The 22,411-nt window shown below is 39.9% G+C and overlaps 1 protein-coding gene across 1 annotated transcript in view; it reads left to right on the forward strand.

Moving 5' to 3' along the window:
- Positions 1–18,123, forward strand: part of LOC128745013 (uncharacterized) — a 71,826-nt gene extending 53,703 nt beyond the window's left edge. Inside the window, exons 2-4 of the mRNA XM_053842037.1 lie at positions 9,184–10,008; positions 10,506–12,573; positions 16,470–18,123. Of these exons, the coding sequence (XP_053698012.1) occupies positions 9,184–10,008; positions 10,506–12,573; positions 16,470–17,584 (4,008 nt within the window). The 3' untranslated portion in view covers positions 17,585–18,123. The remainder of the gene's footprint in view (positions 1–9,183; positions 10,009–10,505; positions 12,574–16,469) is intronic.
- The last annotated feature ends 4,288 nt before the right edge of the window (positions 18,124–22,411 follow it).

The raw sequence follows: 22,411 nt of genomic DNA on the forward strand, positions 1-22,411 counted from the left end.
TCATGAATTTAGATTTAGATAAATTATATATATATAATCTATTATTATTACTTCTATACTTAAAATTGAATACACGTCGACTGTTGATTTCTGAATTTAACATCTACTGTACTATATTATTTAATTTTTACATTACATTATTATACTTATAAGTTTTCAAACATATTTCAAGCATTATTTATAATTTTCATTTTTGGTCAACACCATAGTATAATCTAAGTTTAGTGTGAACAGTGACCTAGCGTAAGTGAATATCTAGAACAATTATCCGGCTAAATTTTCAACATGGCTATGAAATTTCCATACGCGAATCATTTGACGAACGAAGAGGTAGATTATGAACTGGTGTTGCGAAATCAGTTGGAGGAAAGGCAAAAAGATTTGCCAAGCAAAATGCGATTGTTGCGAAGGCTGTTTAAGGAAGACAATAAATCGGGAAGAGAGTATCTTTCTCCTTACCAGTTCGAAACGGAAGTAGATCTGATAATCAATCGGGTCGACCAAATTGAACGCCTTCTTCAAGACGCGGCACACCCAACTTTGCTGTCTCGGTTGAGACATTATTTCCTCCGAGTACAGAGGAACGTGGCAGCAAACGAAGGTGGCGAAAAGGGCCGTCAACAATTGTTGAGGAGAATCGAAGAGCTGTTACAAACAACAGCTAGTAAATTACCTCCTTCAGAAACCGAAGAAGAAAGCACCTCGAACGAATTAGCCAGAGCAGAGGGGGTTGATATCGCGGAAGGTGGAGATACCACTAAAGGAAACGCGAAAAATAAATCGTTAGGAGCAATTCCAAAAAACATCCAAACACCTGCCAAGAAGATTGCCCCGGTCGATTCGAATGTAACAGAACCTTCGTACGAAGAAATGAGAAACCGCGTGTTCGAGCTCGAGAAGCTAGTAAAACAATTGCAGATGTCAGTACCAAAAAGTATATCCGGTTTCGACGCTCCGCCTCGGGTAGGGAGTGAGCCAGGTTTTCAAAACGAACCAGATGGGTTAGACGCACAATTCCGTGTGCGAAATCGAAATTCACGAGTTCACTTGCAAAGTTATGGGGTTCAACAACAAAATTTGGAGCAGAATCGACAAACAAGCAGAGTGACGAGGCAGGCCCAGGAGTTTAGCGACAGCGATTCAGAAGAAGAGCAACGACAGGTATCAAGAGGTTGGCGAAGAACAGATGGAAGGCATAGCTTAAACGTAAACGAGGGTAGGCGTGAATCGTGGGGTTCTAATTCCAGTTACCAACGAGACCGAGAGTCTAGACACTACCGGAGAATAGAGCACTGGAAATTATTCTTCTCGGGAGACACGAAGTCCGTATCTGTCGAAAACTTTCTCTACAAACTCAAGAAGATTGCTAGAAGAGAAGGGGTATCGGACAGTAATTTGCTTAGGGATATTCACCTTGTCCTAGAAGGACAGGCTTCGGATTGGTTCTTTACATATGTCGATGAATTCGAGCACTGGGATGATTTCGAAGAACGGATCCGATACCGGTTTGGAAATCCAAATCAGGACCAGGGAATAAGACAAAAGATTCAGGATCGTAAACAACTAAGAGGTGAACCGTTTATTGCGTTTGTGACGGACATAGAGAGGCTAAACAAAATGCTCTCCAGGCCACTTTCCCGCAGAAGGAAATTCGAAGTAGTGTGGGACAATATGCGGCAACATTACCGTTCAAAAATCGCGACCATCTCCGTTCGAGACTTGGACCACCTGGTGCGGTTAAACCACGGGATAGATGCCGCCGACCCGAACCTCCAACAGTTTCCTGACGCTCGTAATCAACAGCGCAACATCCACCATGTCGAGTGCGAAGATTCCGACGAAGAGAGGGACAGTCCGGAAGAAATAGGTGCAATTAGGTTAAGAGCGGACGAACCGAACCGACAGCGGATAGAAACGAGACCAGAACGACAAAATTTAGAGAGGACAGAACAGAACCGTCAAAGCTTGTGTTGGAATTGCAAAAGAACAGGGCACAATTGGCGGGACTGTCGCGAACCGAAAAAAATTTTCTGTTACGGCTGCGGCGAACTGGGACAAACAATTCGCTCTTGTACAAAATGCGGTATGCGAGGTGGGAGACAGTCGCAGTACAACCAGGGAAACCGGTAAAGGGGTGCACGATTGGGAACACAATCATCCCTATCTCTAAAAACGTTCCCGATGTACAAAAATACGACCCAGTCGACCAGATACATACAATCAAAATAGAAACAAGAAACTGTCCCTATCTGTCCGTAAAAGTCTTTGACAATGAATTTACAGCCCTTCTAGATTCAGGTGCCGGTATTAGCGTAATAAATTCGTTAGAGCTCGCCGAAAAATACGGGTTGAAGCTTCAACCAACAAGATTAAAAGTCAGCACGGCGGATAACACTCAGTACAAATGTTTGGGATATCTCAATATACCGTATACCTTTAAGGGAATAACAAGAGTAGTCCCTACGGTTGTCGTCCCTGAAATCTCGAAGCCGATACTAGGATGTAATTTCTGGAAAAGCTTCGGAATTCAACCAATGGTAAACTTGGGCCGAGGGCCAGAACCCGTTGGACAGTTTGAGGTAGTCAATGAGCTCATTGCATTTACGTTGGAACCGGTGGGATACTTGCCACAACTGCCAACGGCCGAAGACACGTCTTTGGACATACCGACGTTCGATATACCGGAAAAAGCACAAATACCAACGGAAGAGTCCCTCGAGGTGGAACACGTGTTGACAAGCGATGAGCGAAAGGAACTGTTGGGAGTCATAAAGCATTTTGAATTCACCTGCAGCGAAAAACTAGGCAGAACAAATATGATCGAGCACGAAATTGTATTGAAAGAGGGAGCGAAGCCGAAAAACCAACCAACATACCGCTGTTCGCCTAGCATTCAGAAGGAAGTGGATGCGGAAATAGAACGCTATAAACAGATGGGCGTGATTGAAGAATGCTACAGCGAATGGACTAATCCGTTAGTTCCGGTCCGGAAGTCGAACGGAAAGATCAGAGTTTGCTTGGACTCGAGGAGGTTGAACGCAATGACGGTTAAAGACACGTATCCAATTCGAAACATGTTAGAAATTTTCGGAAGGCTGGAGCACGCAAAATACTTCTCGATCATAGACCTGAAAGACGCCTATTTTCAAATACCACTGAAAAAAGAATGTCGGAACTTGACAGCGTTTCGAACATCAAAAGGGCTTTACAGGTTCAAAGTCTGCCCGTTCGGCGTAACAAATGCACCGTTTACCATGTGCCGCTTAATGGATAAGGCTATTGGATTCGACTTAATGCCGTCGGTGTTTGTTTACCTAGACGACATCGTTATAGCAACGAAGACGCTAGAAGAACACCTCAGGTTATTAAAGGTAGTTTCTGAAAGGTTACGGAAGGCAAACCTAACGGTGTCCCTGGAAAAATCTAAGTTCTGCCGCAAACAGATAAAGTATCTAGGATACTTGCTGACAGAACAGGGTGTCGCAATTGACGGTTCCCGAATTGCACCGATTCTTGATTACGCACGACCGAAAAACGTGAAGGATGTTCGTCGGCTGCTAGGCTTGGCAGGCTTCTACCAACGGTTCATTAAGAACTATAGCCGCATAACCGTTCCAATAACGGACCTGCTTAAAAAAGCTAAGAAAAAGTTCGAGTGGACAGAGGAAGCCGAACAAGCGTTCACCGAATTGAAGTCGGTTTTAACATCAGCACCGATTCTGGCAAACCCGGATTTCAAAAAGCCATTTACCATAGAATCGGATGCTTCTGACACAGCGGTTGGAGCGGCATTGGTCCAGGAACTCGACGGAGAAACGAGAGTGATTGCCTACTTCAGTAAGAAATTGAGCAGGACACAGCGGGCATATTCAAGTGTCGAAAAGGAATGCCTTGGAGTGTTGCTCGCAATTGAAAATTTCCGGCACTACGTAGAAGGTTCGCGGTTCAAAGTGGTCACTGACGCACGGAGCCTCTTGTGGCTGTTTACCATCGGAGTGGAGTCTGGCAACTCAAAACTCCTTCGATGGGCGCTCAAGATCCAGTCTTATGACATCCAGTTGGAGTACAGAAAAGGAAGCTGTAACATAACGGCCGACTGTTTGTCAAGGTCAATCAACCTACTCGATCTAACATCCCAGGACATCGACTACGAAGAACTGGCCGAAAAAATCAAAGCAGAGCCAGCGAAGTTTCCCGATTATCAAATAACAGACGGTGTTATCTACCGGTACGTGAAAAGCGAGACGTTGGTGGATGATCCACGATTTCGATGGAAAATGTACCCCCGAGTTGAAGAACGATCGCCAATCATCAGAACTGAGCACGAGATTGCACATCTCGGAGCGGAAAAGACCCTACAAGCGCTAAAGCGTCGTTACACATGGCCAGGTATGGCAGAGAACGTGAAAAAGCTATGTCGAGAATGTCTGAAGTGCCAAACCTCGAAAGCCGGCAATGTCAATACACTTCCGCCAATGGGAATACAGAAAGAGTTCGTGGAATATCCGTGGCAATTTGTTACGTTGGATTATGTCGGTCCGCTACCGGCGTCCGGGAAAGGTCGTCACACCTGCTTGTTAGTCGCAACGGACGTGTTCAGTAAATTTGTGTTGATACAACCATTCAGAGAAGCGAAAGCGAACTCGTTAGTAGATTTCGTGAAAAACATGATATTTCTCTTGTTCGGCGTACCAGAAGTCGTACTAACAGACAACGGTACGCAATTCACGTCGAAAATATTCCGCGAATTGCTAACCGAGTTCAATGTAAACCATTGGCTTACTCCAGCCTATCACCCACAAGTGAATAACACGGAGCGTGTAAACCGGGTAATAACAACAGCCATCCGAGCAACGATTAAGCAACACAAGGATTGGGCTGACGATTTGCAAACGATTGCCTGTGCAATTCGAAACGCAGTACACGAATCGACCAAATATACACCGCAATTTGTTGTCTTCGGTAGGGAAAGGGTGTCGGATGGCCAGGAATATGCGAAAATGCGCGACCAGGTCAGAAACAACGTTTCACCAGCGGAAGTAGAGGGAAGGAGGAAGAAACTCTTCGAGGAAATAAAAAGCCAGTTGACGAAAGCCTATGAGCGTCATAAGAAGCAGTACAATTTGCGATCGAACCCCGATTGTCCAACTTACTCAGTTGGCGAATCTGTTTTAAAACGAACTTTCGAACTGTCGGACAAAGCAAAAGGTTTTTGTGCAAAGTTAGCACCGAAATTTGAACTCGCCGTAGTTAGGAAAATATTAGGAAAACACTGCTACGAGCTTGAGGATACAAATGGAAAGCGACTAGGCGTCTTCTATGGGAATCACCTAAAGAAGGCAAACTTGCCTAAGAATTAACAATTTTTACAGCTATGAATCTTGATGAGTGACAAACGAGACAACTATTGAGTTAAAAAAAAAAATCTTCGAGGTCAACTTTCCTCATTTTCCAAATGACCAACTAAATTTGTTCAAGCTATGGCAACTCTACGGAGAAACACAAGGAAAATTTATGTGAGGGACCAATAAAAAAATTCCCAATATTCACACTGGTCATTGGCTCGATTTGAAGTTGATTGTACAGTCAAGAAAGGGAAGAGGAAATACCTGGCCCAAAGAACTCAGACACGAAGCATAAGAAGGAGCCTGGGCGATGACCTGTATTAGTAGTGATACCATGAATGAAGCGAGCCCAAAGGTGATGATTTCGCGCTTGAAATAGTAAATGTTCTGGTTCGACTAAAGGATTTCCTCGCCGTACGTTCGAACATTGTACAACGACCAAAAATTTAACCAATTCCCAACCTCACATGTGGGAAATTGGCAGAGTACATCAGCTATGCACACTTCGGGAGAAGCAACAACGGGAAATATCCATACAAAACACCAAAAAGGGCAAAGAACCTAACCAAAGAGAGACCTTCAAGATCCTACCTGATCCACTGTATATATGTACATATGTAAATAGTTAGATTAGTCGCGCCTATCATCTTATTTCTATATTAGTCTTAAGCTAGGGTTAATCAATAGTTCGTAAGTTACCAAATTTTCATTTTTTTTCCTCCTCGTAGTTGTTGCTTAGTTTCCATATAGCATCCTTATTTAGTACTTTAGTCCTTTGATATTTTCCATAATAATTTTCCATTTTTGCATGCCATTTTGATTTTAAATTATTATTATTCAGTAATATTATCCAGTCCGTAATCAAGTATAGCTGTATAGTAAAGGCTTCTAAAAATAAACAAGAGAAAGCAGAATTAGAATCTTCGTTACCGACCAGCGCGGATTATTTAAATCCGTTTTCTGCCCTTTTTCACCGCATCTGAAAAAGAAAAATAGTTCAAATTAACAAAACGATAAAACGATACATATTAAATAATACTTCCCGCAATAATTTTGATCCAAGCAGCAACACAATTCCTCAAAAATCGCAAAATTCCACCAGGAAAACAAATTTCACCGTCCACTTTCATTAAAATATTTTTCTATTTGACGTTTTCGTCATTCTTTTGATCTCGTGTAGTTGGCAACGCTGACAGTATGGAAGGGAGAATAACGATATATCGATATTCTCATCGTGAATATCGAGGGGTACTGTAAAGTCAGTTTGAAATATTTCAAGGAAATATTTCCTGCTTAATTTTTTTGAATTAGATTGCGTTTATTTAAAACAGAATTTCGGAAATAATTTCTGGAGTATTTTGATAAACCAAATCGGGTAATGTGAAAAATGAACACGATCAGAATCTCGGAATTTATTCTGGGAGGATCGGTGGTCAGGATTCACAAGTTTTGAGAATTTAATGTGGAGAACGTACATGATCGTTTGGTCGGAATTCATTCTGATGTGATCATGATTCGAAGACCCATAAGTTTAAGTATTTTACGAATTGTTGTACAGGTGTTCGGAAATGATACCGGATAAGTAAACAATTCCAGTTGTTACTTTAGTACCTTTCGAAATTATTTTGAGAATTGGGGTTGGGGAAGCTTGCCATCTACTGTAGAGATTTCATAGTACCATAGCCTGGATAAACTACGTAAAATGTAACCCTACAAAAATTTGATTAAAATTGTTTCAATTTTAATCAAATTTTTGTACAGTTAGTGGGGGATGATGTAGCATGGTCATCATTCTACAATTTTTACGCATCATACGCCACTTACGCTCACTGTTCAAAACGGCAGAAATCACGTTTAGTCCGACGCCTGTATTCAAATATCTCCGTCGCGTTCAAAATTCAGCGCTTTTCAAAAAACTTATCCACTGTTTCCGTCTCACCAAAGCCGAATCGTGCAAAAGAAGGGAAGCGCGATTGATCCGACACGCGAAAGAACGGGATGATACCACTAAACCTTTAGAAAGACACGAACGTTGAAGAGTCGTTTTCTAAAGAAAACGTACTTCCGTGAAAAGAATTTGAATGCCTACTATTTTATCTGAGGATTTCCAAATTTCTACTATTCATTTCGATCGTGATCGTGAAAGTGGTAATAGTGGTATTTTGAGTAGTCCCGCGTGCGTTTTTTGTAAGTCCGATAAAATGTGAGAAAGGTTTCAGTTTGATGATTAACAAAAGTTCTTTTCTAATTAGTCAGAATAGCTAGTGCGGTCAAAGCTAGGAAGTGCGGTCGATTTTTGCGTCTACGGACGTCTTATCGTGTGTTGTGAGCTAATTAAAGAAGGTAAGAATTTTCAAAAAGTGTGTGTTGGCAAAATGCTCAAGGGCGTCGACAGCCGTGCGACGGCTTCTTTTGCTTTATTTTTGGCATCGACTGCTAACAGCGACCGGATTCTAGCGACACGTACTGACAGCGGAGCCACTACGTAACCCTCACGACGACAGCGCCAGCCAACGACGCGCTTTTGAATTTGCAGCGAAGTAATTAACGCTGACGACCAGCCGTCGCCGTCCATATTCATCGCTAGTGCAGCAGGTATCGACTGGTGACGCGGCCACGCTCCGCCGACGACCCGGTTTTCAAACGAGCAACGGAAATAAGTTGGACATCCCGTTTCGCTGACGTGGTTAACAATCGCTAACGCATCGAGCATCAACCTGTGACGCTGTCGCGCCACCATCTTATTGTCAAGCGACGCCAACCGACGCCATCGCTGATAAAAACCCGACGCCATCTCTGTGGAATCAACGCGTCGATACATCAGCGAGTAGCCGCAGCTGATCCACAGCCAACCGATCAAATCGGTCGAGTGAGTAAACCGTGCACGTTGAGATTTTTATAGCCACACACACATTACCTTTTTGAACCTTTTTTCGTCGCTCGAAGGCGACTCGCTGAGCCGACATTTGTGCCGTTCTGTAGCTATTTTTAGAACGAGCCAATCTGACCGCACTTTAGGGGGAAAGTGATAGAACGATAGTCATAGGAAGCCGATAAAGCAGATCGAATATGAATAAACCCAACTTGTAAATTGTATATTCGTCTTTCCTATGTTTCTGTAAACCCCAGCTGATTTCCCCCGTCGATAATCACACCTGAAGACATTCTCACATTCGCGTCTGATAATTTTAATTTGATTTTATTCTCCGAGTGGCTGTCGGGAACCAGCCCCACTATTACGTTGAAGCGAGAGGGTGAGAGAGATAGGAAGATCTTTGCCTGTGATGATAACGATCTATTTATAGGTTCCGTCTTCTTGAACCGGTAAGGCGGTCGTTGTCTTCGCTGAAAGTAATAGTGGCACCATCTAGACGCGGGTAGATTAACGTCCCAGGTGTGCAAATCAACCGTTCCTTTGCGCGATTCGGGACCCATCTTCCACAACCTGCCCTGAGGTTAGGTTTCGTGCCGGGCAACCTTAACCGAGCGAGTGGTCCTCTTTCAGAGGTGGCGCTTAAGCCACTCGTCTTGAACGGCCTGAAGAGCTTTGGTGGACGGGAGATAAATCGCGGGCAAGCAGCCCACGTCATAAAAGTTAATGTAAACAGGAGTCATTGCGGTTCGTGGCTTTCATGAAAAGATCGGATTTGGTCTAAGCCATACCTACCTCTGGGCACCTAGGCATAATGAAGTGTTAAAATATATACAATATATAAAAAATAACGCCATTAAAAAGACAACGATTAGCAAGAACAATATTTATATCTCTGGTTTTTATTTCCAGACAAAATGATTATTGAAGACATATTATCGAAATCTATTTTTATTTCTATTTCAGTTAAGTTTCCGAGATGATCACAATGCACAGATCTGCTCCAGTTGTATTGTTAGCATCGAAGCTTTTTTTAAGTACAAAATAAAGTGTGTGGAAAATGACAAACTATTGCGAAAAAGAAGGACGAATTTTTTTTCTGGACTCGGTTTAACGTCAGATCCCGCATCCGTCAGAGCTAGTGGAATATTGGACAATGAAGAAAAACAGCTAAACAAACCAGAACAGGACAGTATACGAGAAAATAAAGACAATGCAGTTAAGCAAGAAGTCATCGATGAAATTGATGATGACGGATACTTTAACCCTGATCAGTTTCTTGCTCAGGAAACTCAGATCGGCGATAAACAACTTGATCAATTGTCTCTGAATGGAAGTAATCAAAATAGTATCAGTTCAACAGGCAATGCTGGTTTTGAACGAGGATGGAGAACAACAGAATTTTCTCCGCAACCTGGCAATTCCGGATTGAAGGCACTCAAGATAACGGACTACTCTAACTTAACAGGCAAACGTGGAAGGCCACAAAAGTTTATCACAACAGTTCCAACAGAGAGGCTTCTTGCACGTCCTGGTATGCGTCCAAATTCATTCCAAAACTCGTCTCCTGTAACACCGCAGTCGCGTGGCTTTGAAAGTGCTTATCGCCAACATTTATATATGAGTAATGGTGGGAGACTTCCAGGGCTTCAACCTATAGCATTAGGTGGCAGGTACGATTCATTTACGTTAACCTCAGCGGAACAGACAAGAAAAGTTCAGAAATTTCTTGACGACGGCTTGCGAGATTTAATTTTAAATGCAGGCGCTCCAAATCCCAACTTTTCAATGGTAAGTATAAGAGTGTAAAAGCATGTAAAAATCATTTTAGGCAATATTATAATAGAGATGCTAATTTTTGCCTTCATTAATTAAATTATCAATTAATTCTCTCTGTCCCAAGCGTGTACGGTTGGTTTGTACTGAGTAGTTATTGGTCATGTGTAAAGTTTGTTAATGAACAATTCACTAAGCATAACTATGCAACCTTTGATTAAACCATTTTTCTACTATGTTCTCACCATAAACAGAAAAAAAGTATTAAAAAATTATTTAATACTTACTACTGCTTATTTCAGTAGGTATCGGATGTCATGGATTATACCTGTACTATGGGGCAGAGAGAGTTAACTTCGGCTGGGAACGCCAAATGAAATTTTTCAACGTTTATTTTAATGTAGTTGGATACCAATCATTTCCCTTGGAACATATGCCTAGCATAAAGAGAATCGTGCATTCTTTTATTATTTTGAATTGATCAATGATCCATTTTCTTAATTTCGTTTCAGGATGGTGGTTATACCAGCTTCAAAGTGGTCAAGGCTCGCTGCAATTCCTATAACATAATTTTCGAGGCGAACCGCTTTCTACGTCGAAATAAATCATGTAGTGGTTTACCGAAATGGTACTGGGCTTGCAGTATCAGTGGATGTCCGGTAAAAATTTGTAGTTATAAAGGACGGCTGTTCAAGACCAATGATAAAATTAACCATATTCATCCACCTACGGAGACTGATGAAAAGCAACATGATGCAGTTCTGCCAGAACAAGCAGATGAAATACTTTCTCAACATCAGCAATTACCGTCTGTAGCACCACAAACACTTCAATTTCAGCAGCAGCAACAACAGCATCGCGAACAGCATGTGACTAAAACAAGTGAGCCGATGTTGGATGCAACATCCCAGAACTGTGAAAAGGAAGAGGAACTCATTGATGGTGTTGAACAATATGAAATGACGAGAGACAATGATGGAAACGAGATTTTAGTTTACAAGGAACATAAGCACAAATTAACAACTATTAACGAAAAAGGCGTGAAATTATGGAAGTGTATGGATACGAACGAAAGCAATGTATGCAGTGATATCATTTATCAATTTGTCAATGGAAACATAAAATTACGAAAGATGGTAAAAAAAGAAGAAGTCAGCGATTTTGAAGAAGGAGAAGATGAAATGACAAATGATGATGAGGCTGAAGGAGGCAAACGTAAAAGTCGTCCTCCGAAGGTGGCTGTTTACGAAGGATATTACTATAAGTATTGCCATGCAAGGCCGGAAGGAACCCTCTATTGGAGATGTGTTATGAAACAGGACCACAATTGTCCGGCTTCACTGCATACGAAAGCAAATTTTGAATTTCTTAACTTTAACGATCAACCGCACAACCACGAGCCGCAAGACCCAGCAATCAAGCTAGAAAATGTTATAGTCTGCAAGGTAATAGCTGCGGCGAAATCTCCAACAACGTTGCCAGCTGGATCCACGGATTTCCAATTGGTGAAGAGCGGACAAAAACGAGAATTCCTCATCTATCAAGGCTACCGTTATTACTTCCAATATGAATCTAAGAACGGCAAACGTTCATATCGGTGTACAATGTTTCGCAATTGTCCAGCGGGAGCATTTTTAATGCCAGACAATACAATTGCAGAGGCTAAAAACTTTGTTCACACACATCCTCCAACAGAAAATTTGGAGAAATATGTAACGAAAGACAGTTTGATTACTAGTCCAATCAAAGATGCCGATGGTCAACCGCGCAGGCAGCAACAAACAGTTGCTGAAAGCGGACAATTTCCTATGCTGTCTGACCCTGTTGCCAGCGCTAGCAGTAATGAAGAAGTTGCACGCGCGAATGGCTACAAAATCATTATGAATTACAAAAACAAAGAGATACTCATTTACAATGGCTGGCGGTATTTTGTCGATTACAAAAAGAAGAACGGTGGCCAAGTTTGGCGATGCTCTTCTCATAGGCTTTGTCGAGGTGCGGTTCATCTTTTTCCGGATGGATCGATAAATTTTGCTAAATTAGTTGATCACAATCATATGCCTCCGAAAAGAAGCCTCAATGCCTCAAATACTTCTCTAGATTCTACTCGAATGGGTGACAGTTTCAACAACGTTAATTATTCTAGTAATGGAATGTTACCGGAAACACCATCTAATGCATATGCCCCGCCGTATCATCGATATATTACTCATAACGGACATCGCTTTCGTTTTGCAACCCGAAAGCGCGAGGGTACTATTTACTGGCGCTGTGCAATGAGGTTAGAGACCAAATGCCCGGTATCATTCCATACTAAGGAAGACACGTATGAGTTGGTGAGTATGAGAAATCATGAGCACAATCATGGTATACCATCTCTCTGGCCGGAAGTTGCGGGCGGTCAGATTGACGAAGAACTTCCTACGGTCAAAATGCCTCAGGAGGAAATTGGAACTTCAGATTACATTTTGGCAAAGAATTCTAAAGGTCGAGACGTAATCCTTTACCAGAATGGACGGTATTATTTGGATTACTCGAGGAAGGATGGAAAGATAGTTTTTCGCTGTTCTTCAGTCGCGGGTAAGTTTTAAAAGTGTTCGAAATTTTCAAACTAACCACTTTGTACTTCCTCGTAAATGTATTGATACTTGAAGCTTTTAAAACCGGATGAACCGCTCTACGCGTACATTACTGTTATAGAGACGAAAAAATACCATTAGAGTCAACTTCAATGCAAATTGCATTCGATCTACACTCAAATCTCGTTTTACGTCCACTATTGGTGGGACGTAATAAATGAGGACGTTAATTCAAATTTTGGATGTAAAACGAGAGGACGTTAATTCAAATTTTGGACGTAAAACGAGTGGTCATTAATTCAAATTTTGAACGTAAAACAAGAGGACGTTCATTCAAATTTGGACGTAAAAAAGAAAAGAGGGCGCTAATTCAAATTTTGGATGTAAAACGTGAGCACGTTAATTTAAATTTTGGACGGAAAACGAAATCACGAAAAATGAATAAACGTAAAAAGAGATTCTAGTATATAACTAAGTATCAATATTTACGGATTATCCTTGCATGATAGTTAAAAGAAAACGTGAGACCACTATTTAGAAAAAATCACCTTGACCTTGAATCGCGGCTAACCCACCAACGGACGAACAAGGTCACGCCTGGTCCCATTCCGTTTGGTTCCTGTCAACACCTTTGTTTCATACATTACATTTCTTCTATCGTCCCCTTGGCGGTTTGTAAAAACTACCATTATAAAAAATAATAAAAAATTGATTATCGAATCTGTTCTGAATACGACGAAAAAATCTACTGATCACTCAAAGCAACTACAGGAAAATTTGGTACGGTACTGTCAAATGAATCAAAATTGAGTCAAAGTGATCGAACCATCCCTGGTTACAACACGAATATTAGTTTCAATAAAAATGTGAGTTCCGAAATATTTTATCTGTCTAAAACCACATGGTGCATGCACAGACCAAAAGTGTAAAAGTAATCTTGTACTAAAAATTGATTACTCGGAATTCGGAAATAGAGAAAATCGATTGTACGACTGTTCCTGAATTCCATTTACACAGAAACAGTTTCACAGAATTAAGTTTCCCCGAAAAATATTCTCCCGAGTGTACTAGTTCCTCGAAATTCTCGAAAAGCAGTTTCCCCGAAAGCACCCGAAATACAGTCTCTGGAGAGCATTAATTTCCCGAAATGCAGTTTCTCGAATGCAAAATTGCATTTGTACCAGCTACCAGGACCTGCTGGCTGCTGCATCTATTTGAAGACTACCGATTTGATTTTCAAAATTTCCAATATACCTAACGTTTCTTTCGTCTAATTCTTTTGCGTCTTTGATTATCTCTTTTCGCAAGAAGATACAAGCATGTCGTGGTGGCATGTATTGAATCGGCAAATGAATGGGGAGTGAATGATTTTTGATCCAATCCGTACCAAACTTGGTTTCTGTGAGAGGCTATCCTCCCGCAGTGCTACCGACGGCGGGTCGCCAGCAACACACGCGGCCTGCGCCCATCTCGCCCTGAATCATCTAGTATTACTGTAGGTCTAGTTTTTGGCGGTATTGTTATTGACTAATGTTTTATGGAAGAGTCTAAAATTACTCGAGTTCGATTAGCAAAAATTTCTGTTTTATTGGTATGAGAGCCATCCTTATCAGAGGGGGGAGGCTTTTCAAACCATCATAGAAAAAAATGCTGCCTCCAAAAACCCTGACTTGCCAAAGTTGGATCTATTTACTTGATTATTTCCAGAGTCTGCTTTCAGAAATGAGAAATAAATCCACACAATGAGAAACAGACTAAACACAATGAGAAAAACTGACGCGCAGAAAAACTTCTTAATGCGCTCTTTAAATGAGCAACTTTCGGTTTTGCTCCCGGTCCTCTCGGTAGCTACAGCAGTAAACGTGGAAACAAAACAACCGGTGCGCGTACAGCAACTATAGACTCAGAGGCGTCAAGACAATCAAAAGTCGTTAAATTTTGAATCTTAGCGGAGAATTGCCTTTGTTTATAATGGGACTTTCCTGTTGGTGCGCGTCAAGAAGCAAATGTATGGGAATTCAAATGTTGCCATATCTAAATAACATTTTTCGCACTGTTGCCGTTGTGACATGCCTAACCATATGATGCAGTTGCGTTCACGGGCAGCCAAACTCAACTGAATATACTAAATGTAAGAATCATGATTCAACTGCATTAATGGATTAATATTTTTCTGATGGCAATGACCGCTACTGACAATCGTCGTTTTTTCTCAACGCACTACCCATGTTAAAACTACCCGTAGTTGTCATACGTCAGCGCATCGCATCAACGTATTCAAAGTGTATTAACATTCTCCTCAATGAGTAGCACAGTGTGCGGTTGCTCATACAACTGCGTTCAGCAAGAAAGAGCACAGTTAAAATGAAACGGAGCAGAATAAATCGCGTTGAAGACTGAGCACAGTTTGAATTTTTCTCTTCTCTTTTTTTCTTCTGAGGAGGTGCCATCCCTGTCCAGAGTTATGCAGCAATTTGTGTTTCATTTGTATGGGAGCCCCCTCTCAAAGAGGCTAGGGGTATCAATTCACCATAAAAATTTTCTGCCTACAAAAAACCTCACATGCCAAATTTGGTTCTATTTGCTTGATTAGTTCTCGGTAATCCTTATAAATCGACACAAAGCCTTTTTTACGTTTTTGAACCTCCCTTTGTTAGTGGCAACCCTATTCCTTCTTTCAGAAATCCAGCTGCTTGTACAACTGCTATCGTTCCATATGTACGAGAAACGTACCCCTTTACCCATTTGAAACTTTCTCCCCCTTGTAAGAGGCTGGTTGCTTCTTTTGTCAACCCTCCCGTGTTGATTTTTTTTATGTCAAAAAAACATTTTGTTTAACAAACAACATTTGATGAAGAACCGTTCAGACGTTCCGGAGTTATGGCGGAACATACATTCACACTCACGTTCCTCGTACTCCACCTGTCGGCTCCTTCCCTATCAGCTCCCCCTTTTTTCTTGTTGGTTGCTGCTAATTATGTTTGCTCTCTGGAAATCCCACTAATGAAAGAAAAACAAAGCCTTTTTTCGAAGACCCCATTATTAACAAGACTGTCCTCTCTGCTATTTTTTCATATAAACGCCATGCGCTAGCATCAGCGACACTTCTATTTGCGAAGGTGGTAGATTTTGCATGAGTGTTAGTAAGCTCGCCAAAATTCTGTATTGGTGTTTGCTCGACTATGATGGCATTGGCCGGCAGAGCGAGCTACCATCAATGTCTCCCGGATATTGGCAGAGCTGCCAGTCTTCTTGTTATGAAGTCTTCGCTTTTTCCATATATCCCTCCTCGGTGGATTCTCCCCACCATATTGTCTCTCGGCCACTTGGGCAACTGCAATCGGTCTAAATGCAAGAGAAACGCAGCCCCTTTTACTTATTTTCCTCTCTCCCCCTTGCAAAAGGATGGATCCTTTTGTCAACCCTCCAGTGCTGATTCCTTTATGTCAAGGAAGATGTGTGCCAAGTTTGGTGGAGAACGGACAAGGCGTTGTAAACATTGCCATCACTACGGGCCGCTGCTGTATTGTTTTGGATTATTGTACATTACTTTCGAATTAATGGATCTAAATTTAAAGCTTGATGCTCGAAAATACCATCTTTACAAAGAAAATGAATTTTGTTTTCATTATTGTAAAAATGCAGCAACATTTTTTAACGCGAATTTGGAGGACCTTCATGGAAATGACCATAATTTCCTTTTTTCCCAAAACCAAATATTCTGCAATTTTTTCTGCATATACAACAGAAATACCTTTGCAATGATGCAAAACACTCATAATTAAAACATTCTGATTAAGGTTTACGGACCGAAAACATAGTATGTCTCAACTTGCAACAGTCTCCCCTATAATATAAATATTTTGCTCGGCTGACTAATGTTTCTTTGTTTTTTAGGGTGTCGTGCTACCGTATTCCTGCTTCCGAACAAAACCCTCCAGGTGAACCGGGATTTAGTACATAGCCATGGTACTACTTCAATCATGAACAACTTAATGAATCAGTCGATGCACACGCTCGATCAAAGCAGTGCTTCCAAATCAGACGATGAAGTTCAATTAATTGCTCCCCCAGATCCACTGAGCATCGATGTGGATCAATCCGTCGATCCTGCTTCGTCATCGTCATCATCTTCGTCACTTCAATTGCCCAAGTTCATAGTACATCATGGCTATCACTACAAGTTTGTTTCTAGAGATGTGAACGATCACACAGCATTTTGGCGATGCTCAAATTTCGAAGCTAAAATGAATTGCCAGACCTCACTTTATACTACTCTTTCTGGTCAAGTGATACGTACTAATAATGTTATACATAACCACAAGGCCGAAGATTATAATAATGCTTCTGCTAATAATAGTTTAGCAAAAAGGAAAAACTTGATAGGATCGAGAGACTATAAAATCGTAAAGAACTGGAAGAACCGGGACGTGTTAGTTTTTCAACAATGTCGGTATTTTCTCCACTATGTTAGAAAGGATGGTCGAAAAGTTTGGCGATGCTCAGCAATCCGTAGTTGCCACGCGGCGGTGTACCTCGGGGCAGATGGGCGTGTTGATCAGGTGAAAGGAGAACATGTACACGATGTACGGGCGGAAGGTGAACCCCGGAGGAGACGTGCAAGAAGATCACGTCTAGAACTCGTTGCTCACGGTGGAGGTCCTGATGCAACCATACCTTCTGCAAATGGAAATGAATGGATCGATTACAGTGACTATGGAATGCAAATAAACAGTAGCAGTAATGATAATAATTCATTGTGGGATAATTTCAATCCTCATCAAATGGGAGCGATAGGAGATAATGGTGCAAATTTCGACTTCAGCTACCATTCAGTTTTTGGTAATCAATCAAGTTTTGGAGAAAGTTTTGGAATGATGACTGCTGGAGCAGACACAACCGGATTCGATGATGACGATGAAAACCTTCCTTTGGAACCAGATGTTAGCTTCCAGGAACACGATAATTATGAAAGCCTGCAGAATCAACAGGATCTCGACCCGGTGGTATAGATTGACAGCGGAGCATCAAAAAAGATTTTTTAAATTGAATTTCTTGTTTTGAATTAAAAATAGTTTACATACGTTTTAAGCGAAAAAAAAAACTTAGTTTATTTTTATATAGAATCGCGAATTTACCTGAACAAAAATCGATTATTTCGGCGAAATTCTTCCATATGATTCGAGCTGTTAAACCGTTTTAACAGATATGTAGTATTCATTTTTAGACATGTCATACATAAAAGCGTTCTATAATTCATTTGTGAGACGTGTAATAACAAAAGCGTAGTAAAATGGGAAAGATAACCTTAGAAAAAATAAATTAAACCTGCAGGAAGCTACTGATAAAAGTGCAGCTGAGTTAGAAAAAGGAAGGGAACATATTTACACGTTTCACTGATTGAGTGACGTAGAAGCTAGAAAACATGTTATTCCTATATATTTTAATTAAAACATAATTTATCCTTTCACTAAAAACTCGACGTGAATAAACCAGCACACATTATGAATGAATATGAAGAATGCAATTTTACAAAACCCCTTTCCACATTAAGTACTACATTATTCATATGATGCAAATATATTGATACACTTATGTATGGTATTTATTATTAGCTAGACTAAAGACTTATTATTTTCACATTTTATGTTCCGAATATTCATAGTAGGTATATGTCTTGATAAAAAACGTTGCGAAAGCTTTGCTGGATTTTCTTATTTGTGTAATCGTCTGTGGTCATCATACCAATTACTTGTTCATTGTAGTTGATCTTTTATCTAGTATGCAGTAAGTTTTGGAAATTAGGCCTTATCTTCTATCTTTACCTTTTAGAACACTACTGCGTCAACCGAAAGGAAAAAAATATTGATTCTTGAGGTTGCACTATTAAAAAATTCATAATAATGAGGTATTGTCTAACTGGAAATCTTCGTTTCGTGATTGGTTGAAAAAGACGTCATCAAAGTTTTAACATGTTCTTAGAAAAAAGTGACAGAACCTCCCGTCCCAATAGGTCGAAGATTCTTTACGATGATTAAACCTAGACCAAGTTGGTGTCTCTGCTTGGGACGTACCAGAAAAAGTGACAAAGTCTGTGACAAAAAGTGATAAAAATTGCTCGTCCCAACAGGTCGAATATTCTTTACCGCGATTAAACCTACCCGGATAACCAATAAGCACCAGCAATGCTATTCAAATGCAAGCCAATAACTATTTAAGTCGCCTTAAATGCTACTTAAATGCCATTTTGGCAAAATATACGGTTACTTTATTGCTAACCTTTTTATAGTGCTGAAAATGCTAATTTGCAGCTAATTACCGACACGAAGAATTTGAATAGAATTTCAGATGCCAATTTACAACACCTATACAGTCAAAAAGCTAATATACAACAACGTGCAGTATAAAATGCCAGATATGCTAATGAGCGGTTGATTTGCTGCTTATATTAATGTTTATTGGTTACCTGGGTAGTTCAATTTGATGCTCTGCTCTCTGCTCAACTGAAGGCTGTTTCCTTGATACTACTCGGCTGTCAACGGCGAGTTTGTCAGACGTATCCAATTTTCTAATTTGCCCGATCAACGTAACCGTCAATTGTGTACGACACTTGATTATTTTTAATGTGATCTCTATTTCATCACACAACCAAATTTTAAGCGAAATAATTTACTCTACACATATTTAAATTTTTACAAACTGGTATCCGCCCCGGTTGTGAAACAGGTAATGATAAATCTAGAAAATCAATTAAGTATTCAATACTTTTATGCTCACAAACACTTTCAACACACTATTCAGGCACATGAGAGTGAAATCCGCATATTTAAGATCTTGAACTTCCTGGTTTTAGCTGCTTTGATTACAACCTGAATTGTAATTTGGATGATTAAATTAGAAAAATGATAAATTACTTTGCATTTAAGATGTTTTCCGTTGATAAATGAATGTCGTATTTTATTTTCATTTTATATTTCTTTATCTTCTTCTTTATTTCTATTTTCTTTCATGGATTTCTCGAAGTGTTTCACAATTTCGCTAACTTTTTTGTTTCAAGCGAAAAATACGTGCTGTCTTCAGCAATAAGATACGCAAGTATTCAATCTTTCAAATGCTTAAAAGATTCGAAATTGAATAACCTGATCAAAAGCTATGACCCAAAATAAAACCTGTTTCACTACCGGGGACATTCCCCAACTCGTCCTTTTTCACGCAAAGGATATATTCCGCATTAATTTCAAACTTCGCATAAATGTCTACAATTCGCGTATAGGTAGACGCGTATAGTGTGTGTTCTGCAGCGAAAATTCCGAAAATCTCGCAAAAAGACACACAAATTCAAAAATTTTCACGAAAACCTATACGTAAATTGCTTAAGTACAGTATCCCCCCGCTAATCCGACGATTCAATAATCCGGATCTCGCTACTCCGGAAAATTCCGAATTAAAACGTATTGTACTTGACTTCTTTCAATCGAACACTACCTTCGTTTGGCGTCTCCGTTAAAGTCAGAATGGCACTCTTTCTAACTAAATGGAAATGGTACATGGTGCTGCTTCTAACTACGTTCACTTTTGCCATGGCTATAATATTTTCATTGCTACTCTCAATAGACTGATGTGCTTGCGCTCATTTCGACACTAACTAAGAATTTCAAAGTATTTTGTTGACGAAATTGAGCATTACCGAGTATAAAACATAGTTATTGCGTACTTACGACAAATATTTTCAAAAATTTCCGGAGTTGTTTACGAATGGATGTAAACAAAACCACATTTCAAACTCACACTGACGTCGGTTTGACTGTCGGATTATCGAGTCAAAATTCGCTAATCCGGCTAGAAATTTGTCGGATTAGCGGGGTGGTACTGTATACTTAAAGCGACTTCATTTTACTTGCAAAACGGTTAGATGGGTAATCGAGCGTATCATACCTTAGAGGCAGTAGGAGGCTTTGGCATTTGAGATTCGAGACCAATTTGTAAAACTCCGTGGCAACAAATTCTGTCCCTTTACCGTGCAATCAGGACCACAAGGTAGCCACTTAGGATCATTACTGTTACTGATTTTAATGAACAAATTGCCTGAAACTATCTCACACGCAACCGTTTTAACTTATGCCGACGACGTGAAAATCTTTTTTCCCATTAAAACCATGGACGACTGCCTAAAGTTGCAGCTCGATTTAGAGCATTTTGGAAGGTTCTGTGAAAACTGCGCGTTAAAAGTTAATCCTAATAAGTGTCCAGTGATGACATTTACTAGAAGAGTTAGTCCCGTGATCTTCGACTACGCTCACCGGGATAGCACAGGTCCCTCTATGAAAAAACTCTATTACAAACTTCTCGTCAATTACCTGGTAGTCTGTTCTCTGTGCTATATACATACGGTAGAGGATCCATATTTCGCCAGTTTGATGAATCCAAAGCATTTTTGCATATTTTTGGTCGACTTAAGAGAAATTATTTGACGAATTGGTAAAATTAAGGGCATGTACTACCAAAAATAATTAATAACTTTGGTTTGTTATTAATTTATCATGTATTACTTACAATACATAATCAAAACGAGAGGCGAAAATACTATTGGGGAAAATGTACTCAAACTGTTTCATTATTCAATTATTCTTGACTAATATGATTCTATGTATAATATTTCAACTAATTATATATCGATTGCACTTTAAACTTTGGATAATTTTGAAAAATTCATCAAAATTAAAGTGGCGAAATATGGTATCCATTTTTATAGAGAGCCTTAGAGAGTCGCCATCTTAAACCGAAAATTCCAATCGAACAGAATCAGTTGTCAAAAGTAAGTCCAATCGAACAGGAGACTTGTCAAAACACCGATTAGAGAGCCTTATAAGGAGTAACGACTAGAGAGCCTGTTAAACATAGAGAGACGCCATCTCAAATCAAGAACATTTTTTAGTAGATTTTTCTAAATTTTTAGCAGATTTTTATGAAATATCAAAGATAAAAGCTTCAGAGGAAGGTTCCTTGAGGATGTTATTATTATATGTAGCATCGAGAAACTCGAAATCTTTAATTTAAATCGCTGGATCTCAAAAGAGTTGGTAATAACAGACAACAGCAGCATAACTATTTACCACTACCACCACCACTACCATTAACTGTGGTAAAATTATCATGAAAAGGAATTACATATCCAGATTTTATAAAAGTTATTTATTCCAAATGCCTGTTGATCACAGAATAATCTGTGCGTGCGGCAACACTGACATACGCAGCTGCATTGTTGCTAGATTATTTGTTTCAGATGGCGACTCTCTAAGGCTCTCTAAATTTTTAGTAATGGATCCAAATTTCGCCACTTGATTTTTTTAAAACCCGTTTACGTTGTATGGTCTCTAGTCATGTGATTTCTTTTATAAAATTGCAGAAATTAGAACAAAATCAATAAAAAAAGTTAGTTAACAAAATATCGACCATTTATCTTGAATATTACAGTTTCCATAACGGTACAAAGTTTTAAAAGTGGATTAAGAGTTCCTTGCTATTCAATGTTAAAGGGATGACAAGTGAATTATTGTTATGGAATATTTGGGAATACACAACACGCTTTTAAAATTAAATGAAGTGTTTCACAGGGAAAATCGTGTCTAATCGACTGGCATTTTGTGTGATTAATGGGAAGTGTGACTAGGGGGAAGTCCTGTATGGTCGGACACTGGCAATTTCTTAAAAACAAAAAATGATAAAAATATTTGGAAAGAAGGGAACAATAGTACTTAAACGGTACTATTGTCATATTCTTTATAAATATTTTTATCATTCTTTACTTTTGAGAAATCGCTAGTGTCCAGGTATAGAGG

Source organism: Sabethes cyaneus, chromosome 1 (genome assembly GCF_943734655.1).
Source record: "Sabethes cyaneus chromosome 1, idSabCyanKW18_F2, whole genome shotgun sequence".
In the NCBI taxonomy this organism is placed as follows: domain Eukaryota; kingdom Metazoa; phylum Arthropoda; class Insecta; order Diptera; family Culicidae; genus Sabethes; species Sabethes cyaneus.